The 22,449-nt window shown below is 37.7% G+C and overlaps 1 protein-coding gene across 3 annotated transcripts in view; it reads left to right on the top strand.

Moving 5' to 3' along the window:
- Window positions 1-22,449, top strand: part of cacna2d1a (calcium channel, voltage-dependent, alpha 2/delta subunit 1a) — an 82,993-nt gene that overhangs the window by 16,295 nt on the left and 44,249 nt on the right. For all 3 annotated transcript variants that reach the window (XM_082167789.1, XM_082167791.1, XM_082167790.1), the window contains exons 3-4: window positions 1,526-1,642; window positions 18,415-18,474. In XM_082167789.1, the coding sequence (XP_082023915.1) occupies window positions 1,526-1,642; window positions 18,415-18,474 (177 nt within the window). The remainder of the gene's footprint in view (window positions 1-1,525; window positions 1,643-18,414; window positions 18,475-22,449) is intronic.

The following is a 22,449-nucleotide window of genomic DNA, read 5'->3' as shown; positions in this document are numbered from 1 at the left end:
AAAATGAATGGGACTGGCTATGAGCTGATATCAGTGCTCAAATTACAAGGGCAGTAGTTCTAAAGTTTTCTTTCTATAGGCAAAGAGAAGTCATTCAGGTTTAGAACAATATGAAGGTGACTAAATGATTACTGAATTTTCATTTTGGCTGAACTTTCCATATACTGTACAGCTTCAAAAGGAGCAAAACATCAGCATCTCTGTGACCCAGTCTCATCAAAACATTTTACTGTTTGTCATGCGGTTTGTCATTCTGAAAGCTTTTGTGTCCAAGGCCAGTGTGCAAAGAATATTTAATGTGTTCATCATAGTTTACAATGGGAGAAAGCCAAAGAATTCCATCAACCCACAATGCATCCTGCCTGCTGTTAAACTTGGTGGCGATCTGCAGTGGTATATGTGGTCATCTTATGGGGGTCATGAGGTCCAATGATTCCTTTGGTCCAAATATTGTCCTGTCATATATAATGACTAAGGAATATGGCCATTTTTTACAGGACCAGGTACACACCTGTGCAGGTCCAATCACAATCCTTTATGGCGTACTTTTTACACAAAAACAAATTTAAGAGACAGAGGCCAAATTTGCCCCTTGGCCTCTGTCCATCATGGCCTCCTAATCATCCTCATATACTGATTGGCTTCATCACTGTCTCCTCTCCACCAGTAAGCTGGTGTGTGGTGGGCGTTCTGGCGCAATATGGCTGCCGTCGCATCATCCAAGTGGATGCTGCACATTGGTGGTGGTTGAGGAGATTCCCCCCTTCCATGTAAAGCGCTTTGAGTGCCGAGAAAAGCGCTATATAAATGTAATGAATTATTATTATTATTATAAGAGTGAATATCCTAAATTATCACTAACGTCCTCAAATCTACATGGGATGTTCTGGAAAGCAGAGTTCAAAGTATATATATTACCTATTTCGTTATGTTTTATATATATATATATATATATATATATATATATATAATTTTTGCAACAGTATTGATGGCAACAGTCAGATAAAAGACATGAACCGATAATTCTTATTTTGGCCCTGAAGTTAACATTAATATAACTTATTATATTTTTTATTCATTTTATTTATTATTTAAATTATATTAAACTATTCTTAACCCATCATAACCACTGACGTTTGACAGGAGACCTTCTAACCTCTAAATAATTGCCTGTTTGGTTTATCAGAATCTGAAACTATTCTGAAAATATTCCATAATAAATATACATTCTTACCAGCTTTACACTTTTTACATAGTTGTGTCTTGGTTTAATTGCAGTAGCTAGCAAAAAGGTTGAATATTAAATCTGTTTTGTTTTATGCATTGATTATCTGTCACAGCCTTTTTTTTTTTATATTCGACTAATTAGATTTGCAGGTACATTTGTAATGAATGGTATGCTGTCTGTCAAGGCTATGACACCACAAGAGTTTTCTGCCTTTTCTTTCTCTCTGCTCATAAGTAATGGATTTTTAGGCAAATTTCAGCAAGTAAACCTGAAACCTTAAACCTCTCTCTTTCTCAGATTTTCAAGGATTTGCACAAACACTATACTGTGAAGCAAAACAACGCTCAACAGCTGGTGGCAAAAGCTGCGAGTGAAATCGACAAACTTCTTGCCAGCCGCTCCAAAGCTCTAGAAGTAAGTATCGAGTATTATTACACGTTATCAACCTAATATTCAAAACGTGTATCACTTTTAAGGCACTTTTGAGATGTTACCCAGGGTTTTTCCTGCCTGGGTCAAAAATGGTCTTCGGTTTTAAAAATCTGTGAATAATTAAAAAACCTGTACATTTATTTAAAAAGTCACTGAGTGACTGATTTGAAAAGATAGTAATAAAATGAACAACCAAGTGACACATTACATAGAAAAAGTGGCAGGTCTATTATTTTGCATTTACTCTCCAAGACTTCAGGTATCAGATAGTTTTGTTCCGTCCATTATTATGGTTATTATCACTGTCAATCGGATTCAATGGTGCATTTAAATATGGTTGTCAATTCAGAAACTTTGCAATGTGTAGTTAGCAGCACGACAAAAATATACAGAAAATGAGCAAAGATCACCATTATAAATACTGAAGCTGTCAAATTCAATTACTTGAGTTCAACACGAGGTACACAAAGCTTCACTCTTGCAAAGGTACACAAAACTTCTGTTATAATCAATGAAGCTGTATGCGCTCTGCAATGAATCTCTTATTGACATCGTGTTTATACTTTGGTTATGATGGAAGGATTAGCGAGCGCGCAGAACTAACTTAAACGCATCTGATTGCCCACTGCGTTCATGCGGTAAACAGACATGTCTGTGATTGTCTACACAGCTCAATGCAGCAAAAACACGTAAATAGAAACCTTCGATGCTCTTTGGCCGCCAAAATATTTTCAGTGCAGGAAAAACTCTGAATGTATATGTTTTATTTGATGCAACCATATTTAATCATGTGGATTTCCACCTGTTGAGGTGTATTCCAGGTGTCATACTTGCATAATGCTCTTGCTATTTCAGCAGTATATTTTCTTTATAAATTTTGTGAATGCGTAAAATACCCAGATGACCTACTAAATAGCTGAAATGAACAGTATACAAACCAATCACTAGACAAAATTAAGGTATTATGCAATAATTTAATATATTTGCTTTCCTGTAGCTCAAACAGTAGAGCGTGGCCGCTTGAATCGCCAAGGTCATGGGTTCGATTCCCAGGGAAAGCAAGAACTGATAAGAATGTAAATGTGTACCTTGAAATGCAATGTAAGTCGCTTTAGATTAAAGCATCTGTCAAATGCGTAAATGTAAATGTGTATTTCTCCTTACACAGAACCTTTTTGGCATTAAGGGTTTTTAAAAATTGAGTCAAGAACCCTAGGGTTCTCATGTAAGAGTGTGTAGTATGTACTAAGCTAGTGTTCCAAACATTTTCTGCTCGGTCCAAAGTAAATTAGATCTGGCAGAAAGATCCAGCTTGGATCGATCTGCATTGATCTAGCTCTGATAAAACTGAGTCCAGAATGTTGGCAGGGCTGCTTCAAGCTGAAAGTTAATTAGTTTGTCGATACGCTCTGTCCTTCTGATTTTCTTTCTTGTTAAACTGTACGCTGAATGCCCTGAAAACTGTGTTTCAAGAGCATTTTCCATTATTGTATGAATAGAAATCATTAGACATGATTATGCTGGCTCATTTTCCCAGACAGTGGAGAAATATCATATGTTGTGTGTGCTTGAGCAGGGTCAGTCCATGTTTTAAATGTTTAACTCTAGACTGTGTCGAGCTGCTTTTATTGGTGAGCATTTAACACATCGCTGACAGCTCACCCTGATGACTAAATGAAAGTATTGACCTTTCACTCCCTCTCTCTCTTTCTCACTGGCCCATTCCCTTTTTTCACCTGCTGGCTTTTTTCTATCACGCTTAATTGGTCTGAATTAAGAGCTCTTGTTTTAATGGATACGAAAGCATAAGTGTGGGTCGCATGATGGAAATAACTGCTCTTAGGTCACTGGATCTGTAATAGCTGGTTGTGGTGCGAGGACACTTTGGCTGTTTGCTTCTCTGTTCATTCGTGTGTGTGTATTTTTGGCGGATTGTTTCTACCTCCAGTCACAATGCCCAGGCTGGACACTGTCCTCATGTCACCCCATTTAAAATAGTCTTTATCCAGTGATCTCCCTCTGCCGTCCACCAGCACAAACACCAACGTGATCATCTCTTGCCTGTTTTCCTGCTTTTCTCTTCTCAACTTTTATAGTCACATTCAGATGAAAAGATTTGTGCTGTTCAGAGTTGTGCTGTTTATTTATATATGTATATGTATATGTATATGTTTATTTTTTATTTTTTTATTTTGCATCCTGCCCATAATTTAAAAAATCACAAGTACATCAAGTTCAGCAACTCTAGTGAATCAAAAGCGTTACATTTAATTAACTATTTTTTATTAATTACTTTAAATTTTTTATTTTTTTATTAAGCATTACAAAAGAACCAGAATATTACATTTAACTAATAATTAATGCAGCTAATAAAATGTTGTTGTTAAACATTTAAGCACATCTGTTTTTCATAATTTTCTGTAGAGGAGATATTGATTTTATATTTTGTGCACTAACTTTTTCGTTTTTCCTTCCTTCCTTCCTTCCTTCCTTCCTTCCTTCCTTCCTTCCTTCCTTCCTTCCTTCCTTCCTTCCTTCCTTCCTTCCTTCCTTCCTTCCTTCCTTCCTTCCTTCCTTCCTTCCTTCCTTCCTTCCTTCCTTCCTTCCTGAAAACAGTGCTTAATACTTTTGTGGAAACTGTAGTTTTTATTTTCAATCTTTGACGAGTAGAACGTTTTTTTTAAATAAATTTAATTACTAAAAATACAAAATGAAAATATGGTGACTGAAAATTTTTTTTTTTTGTTCAGAATAAGACCAGAAATGTGTTTTAGCAAAGTAATTGGGCTCCAATTTTTTTTTTTTTTATGTTGACATTAAAAAAAAATTGTCCACACTCATCGGGTTTCCATCCAAACGTGAAGTGAATCTTTTCAAGGTTTAAAAAAAAAAAAAAAAAAAAACTTTCTATCATGTTGTTTGAGCAGATGACAGTGGTATTGGTAACCTAGTAACCAACAGTAAATAAAACAACATCAGCAGAAACAGCCGATAAGTCACGTGGGTTTAAAGCATTAGTTCAAGGACAAGCATTAAGCTGGTTCAAATCATACCTATCTGACCGCTACCATTTTGTCTATTTAAATGGAGAAAAATCGATCATAACTCCAGTAAACTATGGAGTGCCGCAGGGATCTGTGTTAGGCCCTCTGTTATTCTCAATATATATGATGCCACTTGGAAATATTATAAGGAAACATGGAATTAGTTTCCATTGTTATGCTGATGACACTCAAATATATATTTCATCACGGCCGGATGAAAACGCTAAATTTTCCAAATTGACAGAGTGTGTTAAAGATATAAAAGATTGGATGAAGCGTAATTTTCTTTTATTAAATCCAGACAAGACAGAGGTAATACTTATCGGTTCAAAAAACCGCCCACAAAACCTCGCACAATACAACTTTAACATCAGAGGATGTCCTGTTACTTTATCCTCTACAGTAAAAGACCTGGGTGTTATACTCGATTGCAACCTGTCTTTTGAAAATCATATTTCATATGTTACAAAAACAGCCTTTTTCCACCTTAGAAACATTGCTAAGCTGCATAATATGCAATCAGTTTCTGATGCAGAAAAGTTAGTTCATGCATTCATGACCTCGAGACTGGATTACTGTAATGCTTTATTAGCTGGTTGTCCTGCATCCTCAATAAACAAGCTACAGTTAGTCCAAAATGCCGCCGCTAGAGTTCTTACGAGATCAAGAAAATATGATCATATAACACCGATTTTATCATCACTGCATTGGTTACCTATAAAGTTCCGTATTAATTACAAGGTATTGCTACTGACTTATAAAGCCCTAAACGGCTTAGCTCCAGTCTATTTAACGGATCTTCTATCACCCTATAATCCATCGCGCTCTTTAAGATCACTAAATTCAAGGCTTTTGGTCATACCTAGGATATTCAGAACCACCAAAGGAGGGAGAGCATTTTCACATTTGGCTCCAAAACTCTGGAATAGTCTTCCTGATACTGTTCGTTGCTCAGACTCGCTCTCCCAGTTTAAAACTAGATTAAAGTCGCATCTCTTCAGCCAGGCATTCATATAATCCTACAGTTCAAACTACAATCCGTCCTCTAGCTCATAAATGCCAGAGGAGAACTGGCCCCCGACTGAGCCTGGGTTCTCCCAAGGTTTTTTTTTTCTCCATTAGGTCACCTGATGGAGTTTTAGGACACCATTAGGTCACTTGATGGAGTTTTTCGGTTCCTTGCCACTGTTGCCTTTGGCTTGCTCAGTTGGGGATATTTTGGGGATATTTAATTAAATTTTATCAATCAATAAATTCCTCTTGAAACAAACTTTGTTGTATTATTTTAATTTAATACTGTGAAGCTGCTTTGATACAATCTGTATTGTGAAAAGCGCTATACAAATAAACTTGACTTGACTTTAATGTCCGCTACGTCAGAATTTATTCAGCAAATGCGTTTCCATCTCATGTTTTTTTGTTTTTTTTGAATTATGGAATTTTTTTCCTCCTGAAAAAAAGTTTCCATCACTCGTTCTTCCTGATGCGATACTTCAAAATGCACATAAAAACAGGGTGATGGAAACAGATACTGACTAGTGGCCGTGTCAGACACACAACATAGTTTCTTAAAAGCTTAAGAGTACAGATAAATAAATTGTATTTATTTAGCAACATCTCATCTTAGCAATTAAATTGCATTCTTTTAGCAGGTGTTTAGCCTTTAATTAATTTAGCTCTGGAACTTTATTTCTGGAGTAGCTCATATTTCAGTAAATAGCATAACAGTGTGTGAAGCTGTTGCCAGGGAGAGTTGTAAGAATAGATCTAGACATGTTTGGCAGATAATCTCACCCCTCTCTTGCCAGTCAGCATGCACAGCTTTGTCAAATCTTGACTTATGGTCTCTTTTCTGACAACCGTTTGTTGTATCTGCTGTGCTTTATGTACTGTAAATGAATCGGTTTGTTATTGTGGCACCATTAGGATTAACCTGCTTTTAATTGGCACGTAAGACAGGACACACTCTAATTGGTTGCGTTGCACATCAGTCCGATGGTTTCTTCCTGTCTAACTCATCGCTCAACTGTTGCCTCCGAGAAACTTTCTTCTAAGGAAGTGCTTTTCCTTGAGAATCATGGATTGGCCTCTTATTCAGCTGTCACTGTGACGATGAGCATATCTTGCCGATCATGTGGTGCTGTTTCCTGAGTGACCCCTGGATGACCACAGATCATGTCTTGTTCTAATCAATATCTGCTGGATCAGACCTGACTGATCTCGACTGTGGGATGCTGGGGTTGGATTAGACTGATTGATTGATTGATTGATTGGCAGCTCAGTTAAGTTGATCAGTGGGTGTCTTTAATTTGGAGGCATCCATCAGCAGCTGTCTGCGCAGTCGATGCAAGTTAAAGGAGGTTGCTTGACGTGCGGTCGGGATGCTGTGTTGTCCAACAGGAAACTGAAGGTGCTGGCCGCTGATGGAGACCGTGTTTTCTTTAACGTCAATCAAATCACGTAAACAGCTACAATGTCTCACTCTTGCCACTCTCTCTCTCTCTCTCTCCCTTGACTTTATTCCAATTACAGCAATTCAACCTACTGAAATCAACCTTTCCTTGTCAATCACTTGTTTTTTCACGCTCCCTCTCTCTCTCTATCTCACTCTCTATGCACATCGTTCCAACACTTTTTCCAATGAACAATTTTGAAGAGTTGGCCTACAACATATATTATACAACACAAAATTGATCTTGAAATGCCTGTACATTTTTGGCCTTGAAATGGTCATTTGGGACATTGTAGTGCAGACGACATACGTTATATTCAAGCATTTAATCCTGTTACCCAATGTATTATAAGAATTTTTTTTATAAAAATTCCCTCTTAAATTTATAGGAAGTTATCAGTAAAGGCAAATAAGCATTTAGCCTTTTATCTAGCACTAAATTAGCTAAATTATGGGTTTATATATATATATATATATATATATATATATATATATATATATATATAATCTAAAACTTTCTATTTTATTTTGATCTTTACTGTATGACAATTAAAAAATCACACAAATTGGACATGTCTCAAATTTTGCCAACAGGTTTGCAAATATGAATAAATAAAACCGCTACTAAAATATTTATTTTGCCCTATTGAGGTTGACAATCGAAATTTTTTGAAAGTTGAGTACCTTCTTTCAATGCCAATTAAACCAACTAGCAATTAGATAGAGGGGAGATGGACAGGTAGACATATGGACAGATGGATAGATAGATGGATGGATGGATGGATGAATACACACAAAGATGTATAATAGTCAATTTTTTTTAGTTTGATCTGTTTTTGACACTTTATACTTTTAATTGTTTCATAAATGTAGTACATCTCATTTGTGTCATGATTGTGTCTGTGAAGCTAGTTCTGTCTAGGTGGTGCCAAAGTTTTGGAACAGATCCAGAGTGTGTACTGTGTACGTATGGTAATTCAAAGTATCCGCTTCTGTTTTTAGAAAGAAAAAAAGGTTCTTTCACAGTGATCTGAGAGCCCAACTGCTAAATGCTGCATCAAAAGGAAGAAAAATGAAAAGCATGACAGAGAGAGAGACACACACTGAGGAAAGAGCCGCTTGCATCCATCAAAAGGGACACAACAGATGGAAAGGAAGGGTGTTTGTTTGCGCTCTGTTTGATGTTGCAGATAAAACAGCACCAGCCAGTTCAGTCGTTCTATGCGCTGATTCTTAGACAGCTAAATATCATTATAGAGCTTCTGGAAACTAGATTGCAGACTCTCATGGGCCAATACTGTACACACTAAATTAATCTCCAGAAGCCCTTTCCCTCTCCTGTCTGCACTCGTTTCGTATTCTATCAGTCTTTCTTTCGATGATGTGCAGTGAAGGGCCAGAGAGTTTCAGGATAACATCAGTAAACAGCACTGGGTTGTTTTGTCCGGTTTCAATGATGTTCAGTTCACTCCAGTACAGTTAGCTTGTTGAGGAAAGGTGTGCTATTACTTTTAAGCGATGAGAGGATGGTGTGTTTCTTTATACCACTAACCCCTTCCAACTCTTTCTTGTTGTTTAAGTAATACATTATTCAGATTGTTGCTTTTTATTTCTCCTGATGGAGGGCTATATATATATCCCTCCATATTCTTCCATCCCAAACACTGGTTGTAGTCTTACTCAATTTCTGTGAAAGTCTAGACTGACTGATTAGATTTTAGGAAGGAGAACTACACCTTGGGATATGTACTGAATTAGTCCCTCATTGTAATGGGGTAGAGTGAGGACTTGAAGGACGGACAAAGGGTATGCCGTCAGAGTACAATCCCCATAAGCATCCAGTGCTTCTCAGAGGACAAACGGCTGTCAAAGGTACCACATGTCAAATAACTGAACTAATTGAGCAGCGTAAATGACTGTGACTTCCATAACAACTCAGGAAATGGGAAGAGCCCTTTTTTGTCTTGATGTACTTAATAGCCTATGTTCTGCCTGTTGGAACTGCCCCGGGGATCTAAAATATATCGGTCACTGGCAAAACATTTATAGTAAGACATCTGACTGTGTTTTCATCACCAGATCCTAGTGGCTGTTGGTTTCTGCGGTACCTTGGCTCCATACACAGACACTGCTAAACTTAGCTGTACCGCCTGTCTCAAAACAACAAGTGTTGGAAACAAATGATAGAAGGCTCACACTAACTTTCTGCAAACTCCACCAACCTAATATGAGACATAATGAAGCACTAGTGTGAGAGCTGGCAGTAGTTAAACTCTCATCTCAAGCAATGCAGAGCTGCATAATTACAGTGCTGTCCTCCCACAGTGTGACTGTACTGGGAGATATTTTCACTTCTGCTTAAACACCCTATGCTGGGAACTTTAATGGGATGGTATGAGGATGGGTAATCTTACAGTTGATTCACTGATCTTTTTTAGTGAGACTGAGACTGGAAGAGGCTGATGGGTCTCCAAGTGTTGTTGTTTGGCTAGATATACTCAACGCAAATGAGAGATTAGGAGTATAGAGCTATAAAGTTAACATGTAAATTTTCACCCAGATAATTTGGTGTTGGAACAATATGATGATCTCAGATTTCAGATTTGACAAATATGAGCAAAGTTTGCAACTTTAAGATCTTTTCTGAAATCTCTTTCTAGATACACCTGTGTACACCAAATCTTAGAAGCAGAAGAACAAATTCTCCATTTAATCTTCATTTAATCTTATTGTGGTCCTACAACAAAAAAATATTTCTGTCTCTGTACAAAATACTACTATAGTCAATATGATTAAACATTTACAATGTAATAAACTTTTTTTTTTTTCTATCCTTAAATCTAACCCTCACAATCATTTATTTAGACATTTATTTTCTAATAGTTTCTGTTTTCTTTGATGTTTACTGAATTTTTTTCTTTCTTTTTTTCCTTCTTTTTTCACACAAAAAAATGTCCTAACAATGAATGTATTTTCAGGTTTTACTATCCTGGGAGAGGCATTTTGAAAGAAGAGCTGTATCTCTACACACACATATATATGGAGCCATCTGTTTCAAACTATGTTGTGGTGTTGTGGATCATATCCCTTGGCCTCAGGCTGGTCTTCAGTATGTTGAATAGTAGTGCTGGATGCCAGTTTCCTCACTGTTTGGCTTGGAACAGTGACAGGTGGTGGATCCCCAATAAGCATCACACTTTTCCCACCTTGAGCCAAAATGGCTCCTATTGAACTCTGGAAAGACAGTACAGTTAGTTTACCCTGCCTCAAGCTCCAGCTTCCATCAGCCTTTGCCAGGCCGAACATGATTAGCGTTATTGGGATCACAGTCTTCTTTTTTTATAGTCTGTGTTTACACTGTGCTGAGAGGCGTGAAAACAACTCGATTTCCACAACCGTATTTTCACGTGCTGTCGTAGCCAGAGTATTGATATCTTGAGAGAAGTTCAGAAGTTCATTGTCTCCATGTTGTTGAGTCACATTGAACGGTTAAGAGTGCCGCTCACAATATGGACGTTTTCCAGCAACTGTTATAAAGTCTACAGCTTCAGATTTTCATTTACTAAATTAATAAATGGACCCTATTCATCTCATTTTGATTTGGCTGGCGGTCATGTTGTCATAGATCCAAGATTTTAGGATAAAATGTATATATTTATTTAAGGAGGACACACTAGCCACTGTTTCTTTTAATTTCTCTAGCCTTTAAAATCATATTTTACCTTCACTTTTTCATTGTGGCTCTTTGTTTGTACATTTAAACACTTTTGTCAAGTACTGTAGTACTACCAAGTGCCTGTATGTGAATATAACTATTTATTGACTATGGTAATTCATTATTTCTGGGGGCAGTCCCTGGGAGGTCAAATATAAGATTTTAACTGAAAGGGTGAACTGTGTTCTCAGGTCAAGGGTATTTTTTTAAATCAGGGGCAAGCTGTCACTAAATGATATACATTTATATAATTTATTAATTAAAATTTGTGCTGGCCACTTTTGTGTTAACTTTTACATTTTTGCTGTTTCATTGTTTTTACAGTTCAAATTCTGAAAAGCCTAGAATAGTGTCTATACGGTTATAAAAAAGTAAATTAAAAAAACCCAGCCAGAGAAATATCCACTGGTGTAAAAAGTGACAACTAGCCACAGGATCCCATTTAGGCTATCAAAGTACCATGGCATTACCATTTAATACTGACTGTACCACCAAGTACACTTTAAAAAAAATAAAAATAGTTTTTTTATAAATGAAATGTTAAAATCTAATGTAACATTATAAATGTCTTTACTGCCATTTTTGATCAATTGAATGCATCCTTACTGAATAAAAGTATTAAATTCTTTAAAACAAAAATAATTACTGACCCTAAAATTTTTAACTGTAATGTACTGCTTAGTAAGGGACATAGTGCATGTATTTTTTTAATTATTATTCAGATGTTGTGTTTATGGGTTTCATGGCTTCATTGTGTTTCATACAGCTATCGCACGCTGTCTTTGTTTCTTTGTTGTGTTGAATAGAGTAGGATAGACACACATGCATGCATTAAAATGAAATGTCTTTTATGATTTACCTTTCATGAAAGTTTACCTTTCATGCTTTGATGAATGTGCAGTGAATATTGTACACATTATGATGTGTACAGCAGCTGTTGAAACAAGAAAATATAAAAACAAAAATGAGACAAAATAGAGATCCTGTTAAACTAACTGAGCTAAATGACACACATTCAGAACAGCAGGGAGACTTGACAAATCCACCCTGCAGCATTTCACACCATTTCTTCCATCATTCCTCAACACTGTGGCAAGATTCAAGGGTAATTGGCTGACTTTTCAAGAGCTTGTCAATGCTTTTTTTTAAATGCTGAATGTAGTGCTGTTATACAGAGACACAAGCTGGGTATAGTAGAGTTTTACTTATTTAATGTTAAAGTGTCCTCATCAAAGGAGAATGCACATATATATTATTTAATTATTGCTTTAATTAGTCATGTAATTGGGTTAGCCAGAGGGCACATATACCCCCGTTTTATGAATGAATGTGTGTGCAGTCATCCTTTGTTGATTTATTTTTGTTTTTCATTTAAGGAACCGTATGTAAGAAATGTATTTCAATTAATCATAAAATGGCCCTGATATGTCACTAGACATTAAGAAATCATGTTCATTTCAAATACTTTATCACTGACAACAGTAGTCCGGCCAGGATATTGTCATTTAAAAGGGAAGTTGCAGCCCTCAACTGATGTTGATGTTGTCATGTTGTGTTTTGGCCTGATGCTCCACCCTCCACCTATCTACCAATCACAAAGTCAGTAGTGTTTCGGCATCCGGGTTGCCAGCTCTGCTCTAGTTACCACAGCTGCAGCTACAAACGTGTCCGATAAAAAATGTCTAACGTTACGAAACCTAAAAGACCTCGTCATGAATCCGAAATACGTCGTGACAAAGTCAGAAAAAAAAAACGTACTGTGTAGGACTCGTCACTTGCCATTGGAAGCTCCTTGTAGCAGCCTACGTTCCTGCTGGATCCTGCAGCCTAACTGGCAACCTCGAGTCAGGGGGGAGGGGGAGGTGATACACCGCTCTACAGTAATTTGAAAGTGATTGCAGTACCAGTTTTGGCCACAATCTTACATACGGTTCCTTTAAGTATTCTGGGAATTAAATATAAATAATAAAGTTTTATTTTGAATAAAACCTAATAAAACTTAAACTTAAGGTTTTTTGCTGCTCCCGAATTGCCGCTAATTCGAAGCGAAAGTAAAATGTAGTTAGTGAATGTTGGAGTTTTTCCAATCTTCTCCATCTCACTTTTAAAACTCTTATGAATGCCCGGCTGTGCGCATTTTACGTTCACTTCGAATTGGCGGCAATTCGGGGGCGGGCAAAAAAACGTAATATAGCCTAACACACATGTGTCAAACTCAAGGCCCGTGGGCGTATTCCGGCCCGCCACATTATTTTATATGGCCCGCGAGAGCATATGGGTGTCTTAAAATTAGGGATGCAACGAAATTTAGGCTGCCAAAAATTTTCGGCCGAAAATAACATTTTCGTTTTTTGGCCGAAAGATACTAAAAAGCCGCTGCACCCCTCCGTGTTCGGCGATGGTTTGACTCTGGCTCAGCGTGTTTTATGACTTTGCGTGCGAGTCCGCTTCCGAAGATGCATAACTTCGAAGCGATGTGTGTGCGAGCTGTGCTCTCCGCTCCGTGTTCACAATGCGTTCTGCTCAGTGTTCCGCAAGCAACCTCCGTGTGAGTGTGTGTGTGTGTGTGTGTTGCCAGCTCTGCTCACGCTCACCGGAAAGGCAAAGTCCGCTAAAAAAAAAACGTGCCAACATGAAATTTCTCTGGACTTGTTTCTTTTTGCAATAGCACTACTGTGCTGTAACATGGTGTGTAGCCGTGCTGGGCAACACTGGTAAAATTACACGAATCACGATCCTCTCGGTCACTGGTCCTCTCCCTGCTCTGCTCATGCTCTGATAAAAATAGCTTTGTAGGACTATACTTTATTTTGACAATTGGTCAAAAAATAAATCTGTTAAATCTGATTCTGCTGCATAGAACTGATTGAAGAATAATATATTGATATTTTATATTATTTTAATATAGGTACCAGTATTTGCCTTTTCACCATTTGTATCACTCCGCTTGTCTGTGTTTGCGCCACTTGCATCATTAAAGGCCAATTTATACTTCTGCGTCGAGTGTACGCCGTAGTGTACGTCGTAGGCCACGCACGTAGGCGACGCCGTCGTGAGCATTTATACTTCTGCGAATGTCTGTGTTGCTCTGCAGTTACACCGCCGAAACGCTAGTTGGCGCGGGTGGGTTTTAATGTTCCAGTTCCACTGTGTTTACATTCCTCGCGGCTGTTTTGAGTTTAGGTTTCTACGAGCAATGGCGACTGAAGGAGTCATACAGATGGCTGTATTTCCGCACTTCTTCAAGCAATCTCTCGGTCACTTGGTCTTAGGGTGACCAGACGTCCCGAAAAATTCGGGACAGTCCCGAAATCGAAACTATTGTCCCGAATCCCGAATCTGGCCCTAATTGTCCCGAAAATTATACTAAAGCAAAATCTTGAGTAGTTATTGTCTTATAAACATTAAAAACTGTCTGCGGAGGTTGAGGCCGGCGACACACTGGCTGCGTGGCGTGTCCGTTTTTATTTCGGCTCCCTGTTAACAGGTTAGAGCTTGCACACTGCCTGCGTGACACGTGCGTCTCAGGCGCGCCTCGAGCCGCGCGGAAAACGCGTGCATGCTAGAAACAGAACCGACGCCTATTTTTCACGCGACACGCAAGCCTGCAAAATAGCAAGCAAAACAGAATAGGAAAAGATGTTTGTATGTCATTTTGACATGAAAACATATTAATAAATGACATTTTGATGTTTGAAAGTTTAAGTTTTTACATAAATGCAGATATAAATGTAATAAAAAAAAATATATGATCGATTTTCAAATATTGCACCTGTCAATACAGAATAATGACAGACTGTTGAATAAATCAATTTTATCTTTGAATAAAAATATGTTTGGTTCAGGTTTGAAATTCATTATCTTTTATTATAGGCTACGCAGTCTGATATCATAGAAGCCCCCCATCCCGTCACCCCAGACCCATAGATCCCCCCCCCCCCGAATTTCAGCCAATCTCATCTGGTCACCCTACTTGGTCTATTTCCATGGCTCTTCACTGATCTTCGGAATTTAAAAATGGCGGGCGGGCGGTGCAGAGTGCAGAAGATCATTCCGGAAATGCGTAGAAGGAAACGCGATGCTATCCAGCCGACCAATCACAGATCTTGCGGTCCGCGTCGCCGCGACGCGTAGTTACATTTTTGAGGAGGTGCGCGTCAGGGTACGACGTATGGTACACGTCAATGCGTATGCTACGCTGTGCCTTCTACGCGCACCCGACGCAGAAGTATAAATGGGCTTTATGCACAGCTACACTACTTCCTGAACTTCAGCCAGCTCTTTGTTTCCTGTCTGTCATTATTGGACAAACTGATTAATCCAGGTGTGTCTGATTATTGTTACTGAGGTCAGGCACACCTGGATTAATCAGTTTGTCCAATAATGACAGACAGGAAACAAAGAGCTGGCTGAAGTTCAGGAAGTAGTGTAGCTGTGCATAAAGCCCATTGGCCTTAAGTCAGTAGGTGACGACAAGTGACTGTCTTTATGATCGAACAATTGAACTTTAAACTGATTAGGTCCAAAAACATTGTTTAACTCAGGAAAGAAACAAGTTGCTGAAACCAATCTTTAATGCTAATATAAATTGCTCATTTGCCTCTGGACACAAAAAGATTGCACTGGTGTCTGATTGAAATAACATCTATGCAAAATAATCCTTGAAATATTTCTCATTTAAGGCCATTCCTGTCTGGAATATGTGATTGTGTATTGTCAACAATAAGCAGAAACATTCTGCATTTCCATTTTGTACTGTGGATCATTCATTGCAACATTTATCCTCATTCTCATTTTTAAGAATCTGTTATCTTGACAAATAATTTATGCTACTGCCCACTGACATGCTTTTAAAGCTATTGTTATCCCAATTTTTTGGCCTTTAAACACCTTAAAATGCACATATGTAGGTCAGAGAAATCCAAATTTTATCGGGGGAGCATGTCCCCGAACCCCCCTAACTACCTCACATTTGAATACGCATGACTGTGTGGTAATGTGTGCTGGTGTGGCTACAGTGCCAAGGCAGAATTTTTGAGCCAGTTTGCCCCTGCATTCAATATACATTATTCTCTGTATCAAATCATTATTACCCAGCCCCTGATGTTTCGGGCTCATCCCCTGATGTTTCTAAAACCTAGAAACACCTCTGCAAATGCATATACAATATTTGTAACTTAAATAAGTAATATCAAATAAAGAGACAATATATTAACATTTTAAAAGTCTTACAGTTACAACCGGCCCTTTGAGGGCAGCCATAATGCTGAAGTGGCCCTCAGTGAAAATGAGTTTGACACCCCTGGCCTAACATATTAAGTTTAAGTTTTATTAGGTTTTACTGAAAATAAAACTTTATTATTTCTAATTATTCCATAAGAGAGAGACCTTATAGCGATGGATAGCCCAGTAAGGTGAAGAGGGAAAAAACGTCTGTCCATCAGTCCAAAGCCTCCTAGTGGGAATTGGATTGCCAACTACTGTACATGTCTTTATATTAACTTACAGGGAAGACACCCACATAGTTCCAGACCCAGTGAAATTTGGCAACAACCCTGGTCAATCTGAGATGAGACATGTTTGAATGCTGATGCAGGATCTGTGTGCTGAAAATCAAGGCTCTTGCCATGCAGATTGTGGTCTCACTTGAGAACTACGGACTACCCATCCTGCCTGGATTGTGTGCACTAAGACAAACACACACCCCAGTCCTAATGAGACTGAGACCACACCGCTGGGGTTGTTATGGCAACAGCTCATCAGAGTGCGTAGACCCCGGGGTCAATGGGTTATTATGGGATGTCTGAAGTTTCATCATCTAGCCATGCGTTACATTTGTTCATTCTTTTTCCCTGGAGGATCAAGTGATTCAATTTTTTTTTTTTTTTTTTGTCTTATTATAAAGGCGATACTCCGGTGGATCTTTTGTTTGGATTAACATCATGAGACCTTGAAAATCCACTACATTTTGTGCTTGCAGCGTAGAAAGCCTTCAAAGATCTGTTAAGATAATGCAAGATTTGTGTATGTTGGCTATCTGCTTTAGTGGCATTCATGGAAAAATCTTAAAAAAAATTAAGAAAAGTTAAAATAAAAAATGTAAACTGACATCATGTTTCTTATTTTATTTGATCTTATCAAGATTTAAGTACATACAGTTATTAACCCACACTTCTTAACTATTTAAACTGTCCGTCCTAAATTATTTTTTACAAAATATCATGAATCATTAATCAATAAATATCATTGTATCTGGGAAGTCACGCCACATGACGTTTTTGAACTAAACTTGCCTGTCATAAAAAAGGTCAAATTATCTGATAATTTCAAAATATTTATTGACCTTGACAAACAGTCATGAGGCTTTTATATTATTTTTCCTGTTTTACGTTTCTGCGTGGTGGTTGCACCACATGACATGTTCCAAGAAGTGAAGATGAAGCTTTAGCCTTTATTATAAACTGCCCGAAAATGACAATCCCACCACTGTTTCTTTGATCAAAATCTCTCCATCTCAACTAGTGTGATCTGTGGCAGCAAATGAGAATTTCTTAATTTGTTTTGAGGTCCCATGGTTTTCGAGATTGATTTGACATCATGAACCCCTAATCTTCAATCTAATTTCAAGGCCAATAAAAAGTAAAAAAAAAAAAAAAAAAAGAAGGAAATATAAAGAAAAGGCCTCCAGGACAAGTTTCGTGAAGGAGTTGTGAAAGTTCCCAGGGGAAATTAGGCATACAGTGAGTTTCTAGTACAGACCAGATTATACTGTTATTAACCTAATCAGTTGAGGAGACCTGGACTGGACCTGAGCTGCTGTCTAAATTTAGTGTGCCATCACTGAGGGGTTTTCTCAGAAGCAGAGAATCTGGAGTAAAGGCTGAATGCAGGTCATGTGTCTTCTCACTTTGATAATCTGAGCTACATTTCCCAAATTAACTCTGATTGTTGATTGAATGATAAATACATTACATATTTATATTGGAACTTCATCTTAACACTTCTATTGTGTTGTAAAGTGTCAGGATGTTAAGGTTTGGTCCTGAGGCTCTTTTATTAGATTTGAGAAAGTCAATAAAGCGAAACTATATCTAGATGATTACATAATGTTAGAACGAATTAGGTTTTGTTGTCCTTTTTTCTGTTTTAAAATGGTATTTTATATATACGATATACCAAAAGTTTAGTCGATATGATTTTTTTTTAAAAAAAAAAACTTTCGACATGAAGTTTGTCTCTTATGCTCACCAAGGCTGCATTTATTTGATCAAAAATACAGTAATATTTTGGAATCTTATTGCAATTTAAAATTGTTTTCTAAAATTTTTTTTTCAATTGTAATATATTTTAAAATGTAATTGATTTCTGTGATGCAGAGCTGAACTTTCAGCAGCCATTACTCCCGTCTCCAGTGCCACTTCAGAAATCATTCTAATATGCTAATGCACTATCACGTTTGATCAATTTTCTATGTTATATGTGTATGTTTGGGCCTATACATATACATTCTTTAAAACTTTCATCTTGTTCCTTATGTTTGCAGACGCTGGCGACTGCTGCAGAGAAACTGCAGAAGGAACACCAGTGGAAGGATGACCTTGACGTAATGCTTCACACACACATCTCATACACATACACACAGGTGGAAAAAAATAAGGCTGCAAATCTTTTGCCTGGGTATGTTTTCATTCAGTTCTTTTTTTGAGAAGAACGGATACCTGACACATTTACACATGCCATCACCTCAATTAAGAGATGATCAATAGGGATGTTAAATGTTGGCATCCTGATCTCAGACCTTGCGTCTGTTGTATTGATGCAATTCAGGTTCCCACGGACTGAAATATCAATTCTAATTTGCAGAGGAATGGGTGTGATGTCTAGTTGTCTGTTATAGATTTGTCAGTCAAATATTGTCCGAATGAGTCATCCAAATTTGTATCGCAGCAATGTTTAATTTCTGAATCAGACTGAGGGAGATTCACTATTTAACATGCTTTTAACATACAATAAGCTCAGTTTTTACCCAAAACTGTGGGTTTTAATCTGAATATTGAGAGATTCAGACTATCAACTAACAGCATCATGACCAGAGAAGATCTTCCTATGACGTCAGTCCGTTTTGAAAGATAGTGAGGAAAAGTGTTATTGGTGGAGCCTTTTGATTCGATCACCTTCATATATTACCTTAATACTACATAAAATATTTTAGCAGTACCACATAGTACAGTAATATACAGTATATGATACTGAATGATTAGGATTTATATACACACACACACACACACACACACACACACACACACACACACACACACACACACACACACACACACACACACACACACACACAGACATTAGGACATTTTTTTACTCACACTTTTTTCTCATCAGGGTTTCTGTGGGTCTTAAAAGATAAGATCAAATTTAAGGCCATAAAAAGTCTATATATATATATATTGTATCTGGCTGCTAACTAAACATAAAATCTTGTGGCTTCTCTTTGGACTGTCCCGTCACAGGAAGATTAGACTAAGAAATTTTTTTAACACATTCAATATATAGATTATACTATTTCAATGCATATGTATATATTGAATAAAACCTCTTTTGATTATTTTAAATTTGCAGTTGAATGTGCGCTCCAGCCTGAATAATAAAGGAAAAGATTGTATGGGTGTGTTTTGTATGGACATAGGCCTACGATATTAATTTTATTTGTGCAGCTCTTGAAAAAAAAGTCTTAAAAAGTCTTACATTTTACATTTTTCATTCTTTAAATTTTCATGTTGTGATCAGTCTTATTGTTAACTAAAACTATCAAAATGGTTTTCATTAATTGAAATAAAGCTGTAATAAACTATAAATATAAATATTAGATAAAAAAAAACATACACAACATTTTTAAATGTACCACAATTACTAAAACTGAATAAAAAATGGAAAGCTAAATAGAAATATTACAAAAAATAATACAAATGACAAAAGCACAACAAAATTACTAAGCTAAAAAATATTAATACTATAATAGTACATAAGTAATACGAAGCTGCACTTAAAATAAATTATTAATTTTAAATTTTGTCCTTTTGATTTATTTACACGCAATAGTATTTAAATTTAAAATTCATATTGTAGTAATTTTAATATTGCACATTTCTAATTTACATTACTTCCAACATGTAAAAAAAAAAAAAGGTATTACAATGGTTTCATTTTTTATACATAAGATATTACACTCAGGGCCATTTCTAGGCAAAACACATGTGTGCGCCTTTGTGTTCAGAAGTCCATCCTGCCTGCAGCTGTCACGGCAGGTGCTTCTCTTCAAGCGTTTGTTATGGACACAATCACTGTGTTACCGCTGACAGACAGAGAGTTTTTCTTTTGAATTATTGATGGGATGCTGGTACCAACCGTGTTAAAGACAAAACCTACAAGGTCAAGCGTTTGATCCCATGTACTGTAGAGGTGACCTGTACGTGCATCTCTCAGAAATCAGTGTACTATAACCTAAAAAGAGTGTCTGCCACATGATTAGCAAGCAAGTAGGACAGGTGGCGGCAGCCGGTGATGATCCACTTCTATGTCTCCAAGGCAACTGTATGTCAGATAGTGAGCTCGCTTGTTAACGCCCCACTAATGCTAGTCCTGACAGCGCCCTCACACTGTGAGGAGAACAACCCTCAGAGAAGAGACACACACACACATTTTATGAGAACATTCCATAGATATAATGATTTGAAAGCTGTACAAACTGTATATTCTATATTCTGATTGATTTATTAGCTGTTTTCCTCATGGGAACCAAAAATTTCCCGACAAGGATTTTGGATATTGCTATCTTTGTGGATATTGCAATCTTTGCAAACCTCTGTACAGAAAAACAGAAACTGAGAGCTATTTAAAAACACTTGGAAATACACAGTCAGACACATTCAGATTAAACATACTTTCAGAGATGTAAACGGTCTCAAAAAATAATTTTAATCCGTCCCCAAAAAAATTCACTGACGACGCAGTGACAGGGGAGAGATAAGCAGCCTAAGTGTCTTCAACCCTGGGCATCGTCCCATAGTTCTCCTTAAGCCCCACAATCGAAGAATAATGACGGACCGTGGGACTAGATATGCGAGAGGAGACTGGCTTTTTCCACGATCTTGTCACCTCAGTGTGGAGATCTGGGAAGAACGGTAAGCCCCGACGTAGAGGTTGTGGCTGTGACTGCTGGAAGCGCTCATCTAACTTGCTTTTTCTAAGCGCTTCTGGCTTCTCGGCTGGCCAGACAATGTTTAGTACAGACACAGCCCGAGACACAACCTCCATAAGCTCTGCGTACTGCGGGGATACTGCTGGCGTACCACCAAAATATCCCACATCAATGCTGAGGAAGTCTAACTCCTCAGAGCTAGACAACATTAAACTCTCACTCGGGGCGGAAGAAGCCACAGAGTGGGCTTCCGTATCCCGAGATTGAGCAGAGGAACCAGCGGGTAAGGGCTGAAAAAAGGGCCGCATCTGTCTCAAACCCCTCCACTAGTTCAATCTGTGAACCCAACGAATTGAGAATAACAGACTATAGAGAGCCTAAGTCCCTCCCCTTCCGGTGGACCACCATGGGACCTTATTTCGGAAAAATATTGTATGGTAGTCAATGGCGAGAGACAACAAATATTTTGATCTCGTTTGAATTGTGCGCTGAATTGCACATATGATGTTTGTCAATTTAAAAGATACATTTTAAAGTCAAGAAAGTCGCAGTTTGATGTAAAACTGTTGAGGTATAAGACTGTGAAAATACGTAATTACAAAGACTACAAACCCAAAAGGCGCACATGTGACGTCATACCTTTTCTCTCAATGAATGAAGCTAACTTTACTGAAGCTAACATCTGCCATTTTTTCTATAGTCTTACGTTATAATCGTAACATTACGCCGTCATGCCTGAGTGTTTTGTACCAGACTGCACACATACGAGCATGTTGGTGACGTAGTGCGAGACGAGAGATGTAGTTCATTGAGCGATTTTCACATAAAACGAAATGTTACTCTTCTGTTTTATGACAAACTGTGACTTTCTTGACTTTCATAATTAGGGGTTCAAGCATGAAATGCTGAAACCCTATTGTAATTGTGCTGATTTTTATTAGGGGTTCAAGCACGAAGTGCTGAAACCCTATTGTAATTGTCCTGATTTTTATTATTATTTTTCTTCTGCCGTAAAACGCATCGTGCAGCCCAAACCGTAAGAGCTGGAACTTTGAAACTTTGCCATATGGTAGTACAAAAATCGAGGAGAGGTTATCAAATTATGACCTCGAATGGCCCATAGGTGGCGCTATAGCGACCAAAAGCGCGAAACTGCTCATAACTCCTAGACCGTATGTCGTAGACTCAAGTGTCTTATATCATTGGAAAGCTGGATGCCTGACGAACAAAACGTATATCTCCGATTTCATTTCCGCCATGATAGATTTTCCGCCATTTTGAATTTTGTCAAAAACCTACTTTTGCGAACTAGTCCCTGGTTTTTTGCCCGATCGGAACCAAACCAGTGCAGAAATGTTCTCTGGAGTC

Source organism: Leuciscus leuciscus (assembly GCF_965113295.1).
Source record: "Leuciscus leuciscus genome assembly, chromosome: 4".
Lineage (NCBI taxonomy): Eukaryota > Metazoa > Chordata > Actinopteri > Cypriniformes > Leuciscidae > Leuciscus > Leuciscus leuciscus.
This window is presented reverse-complemented; position numbering and strand designations above follow the sequence as displayed.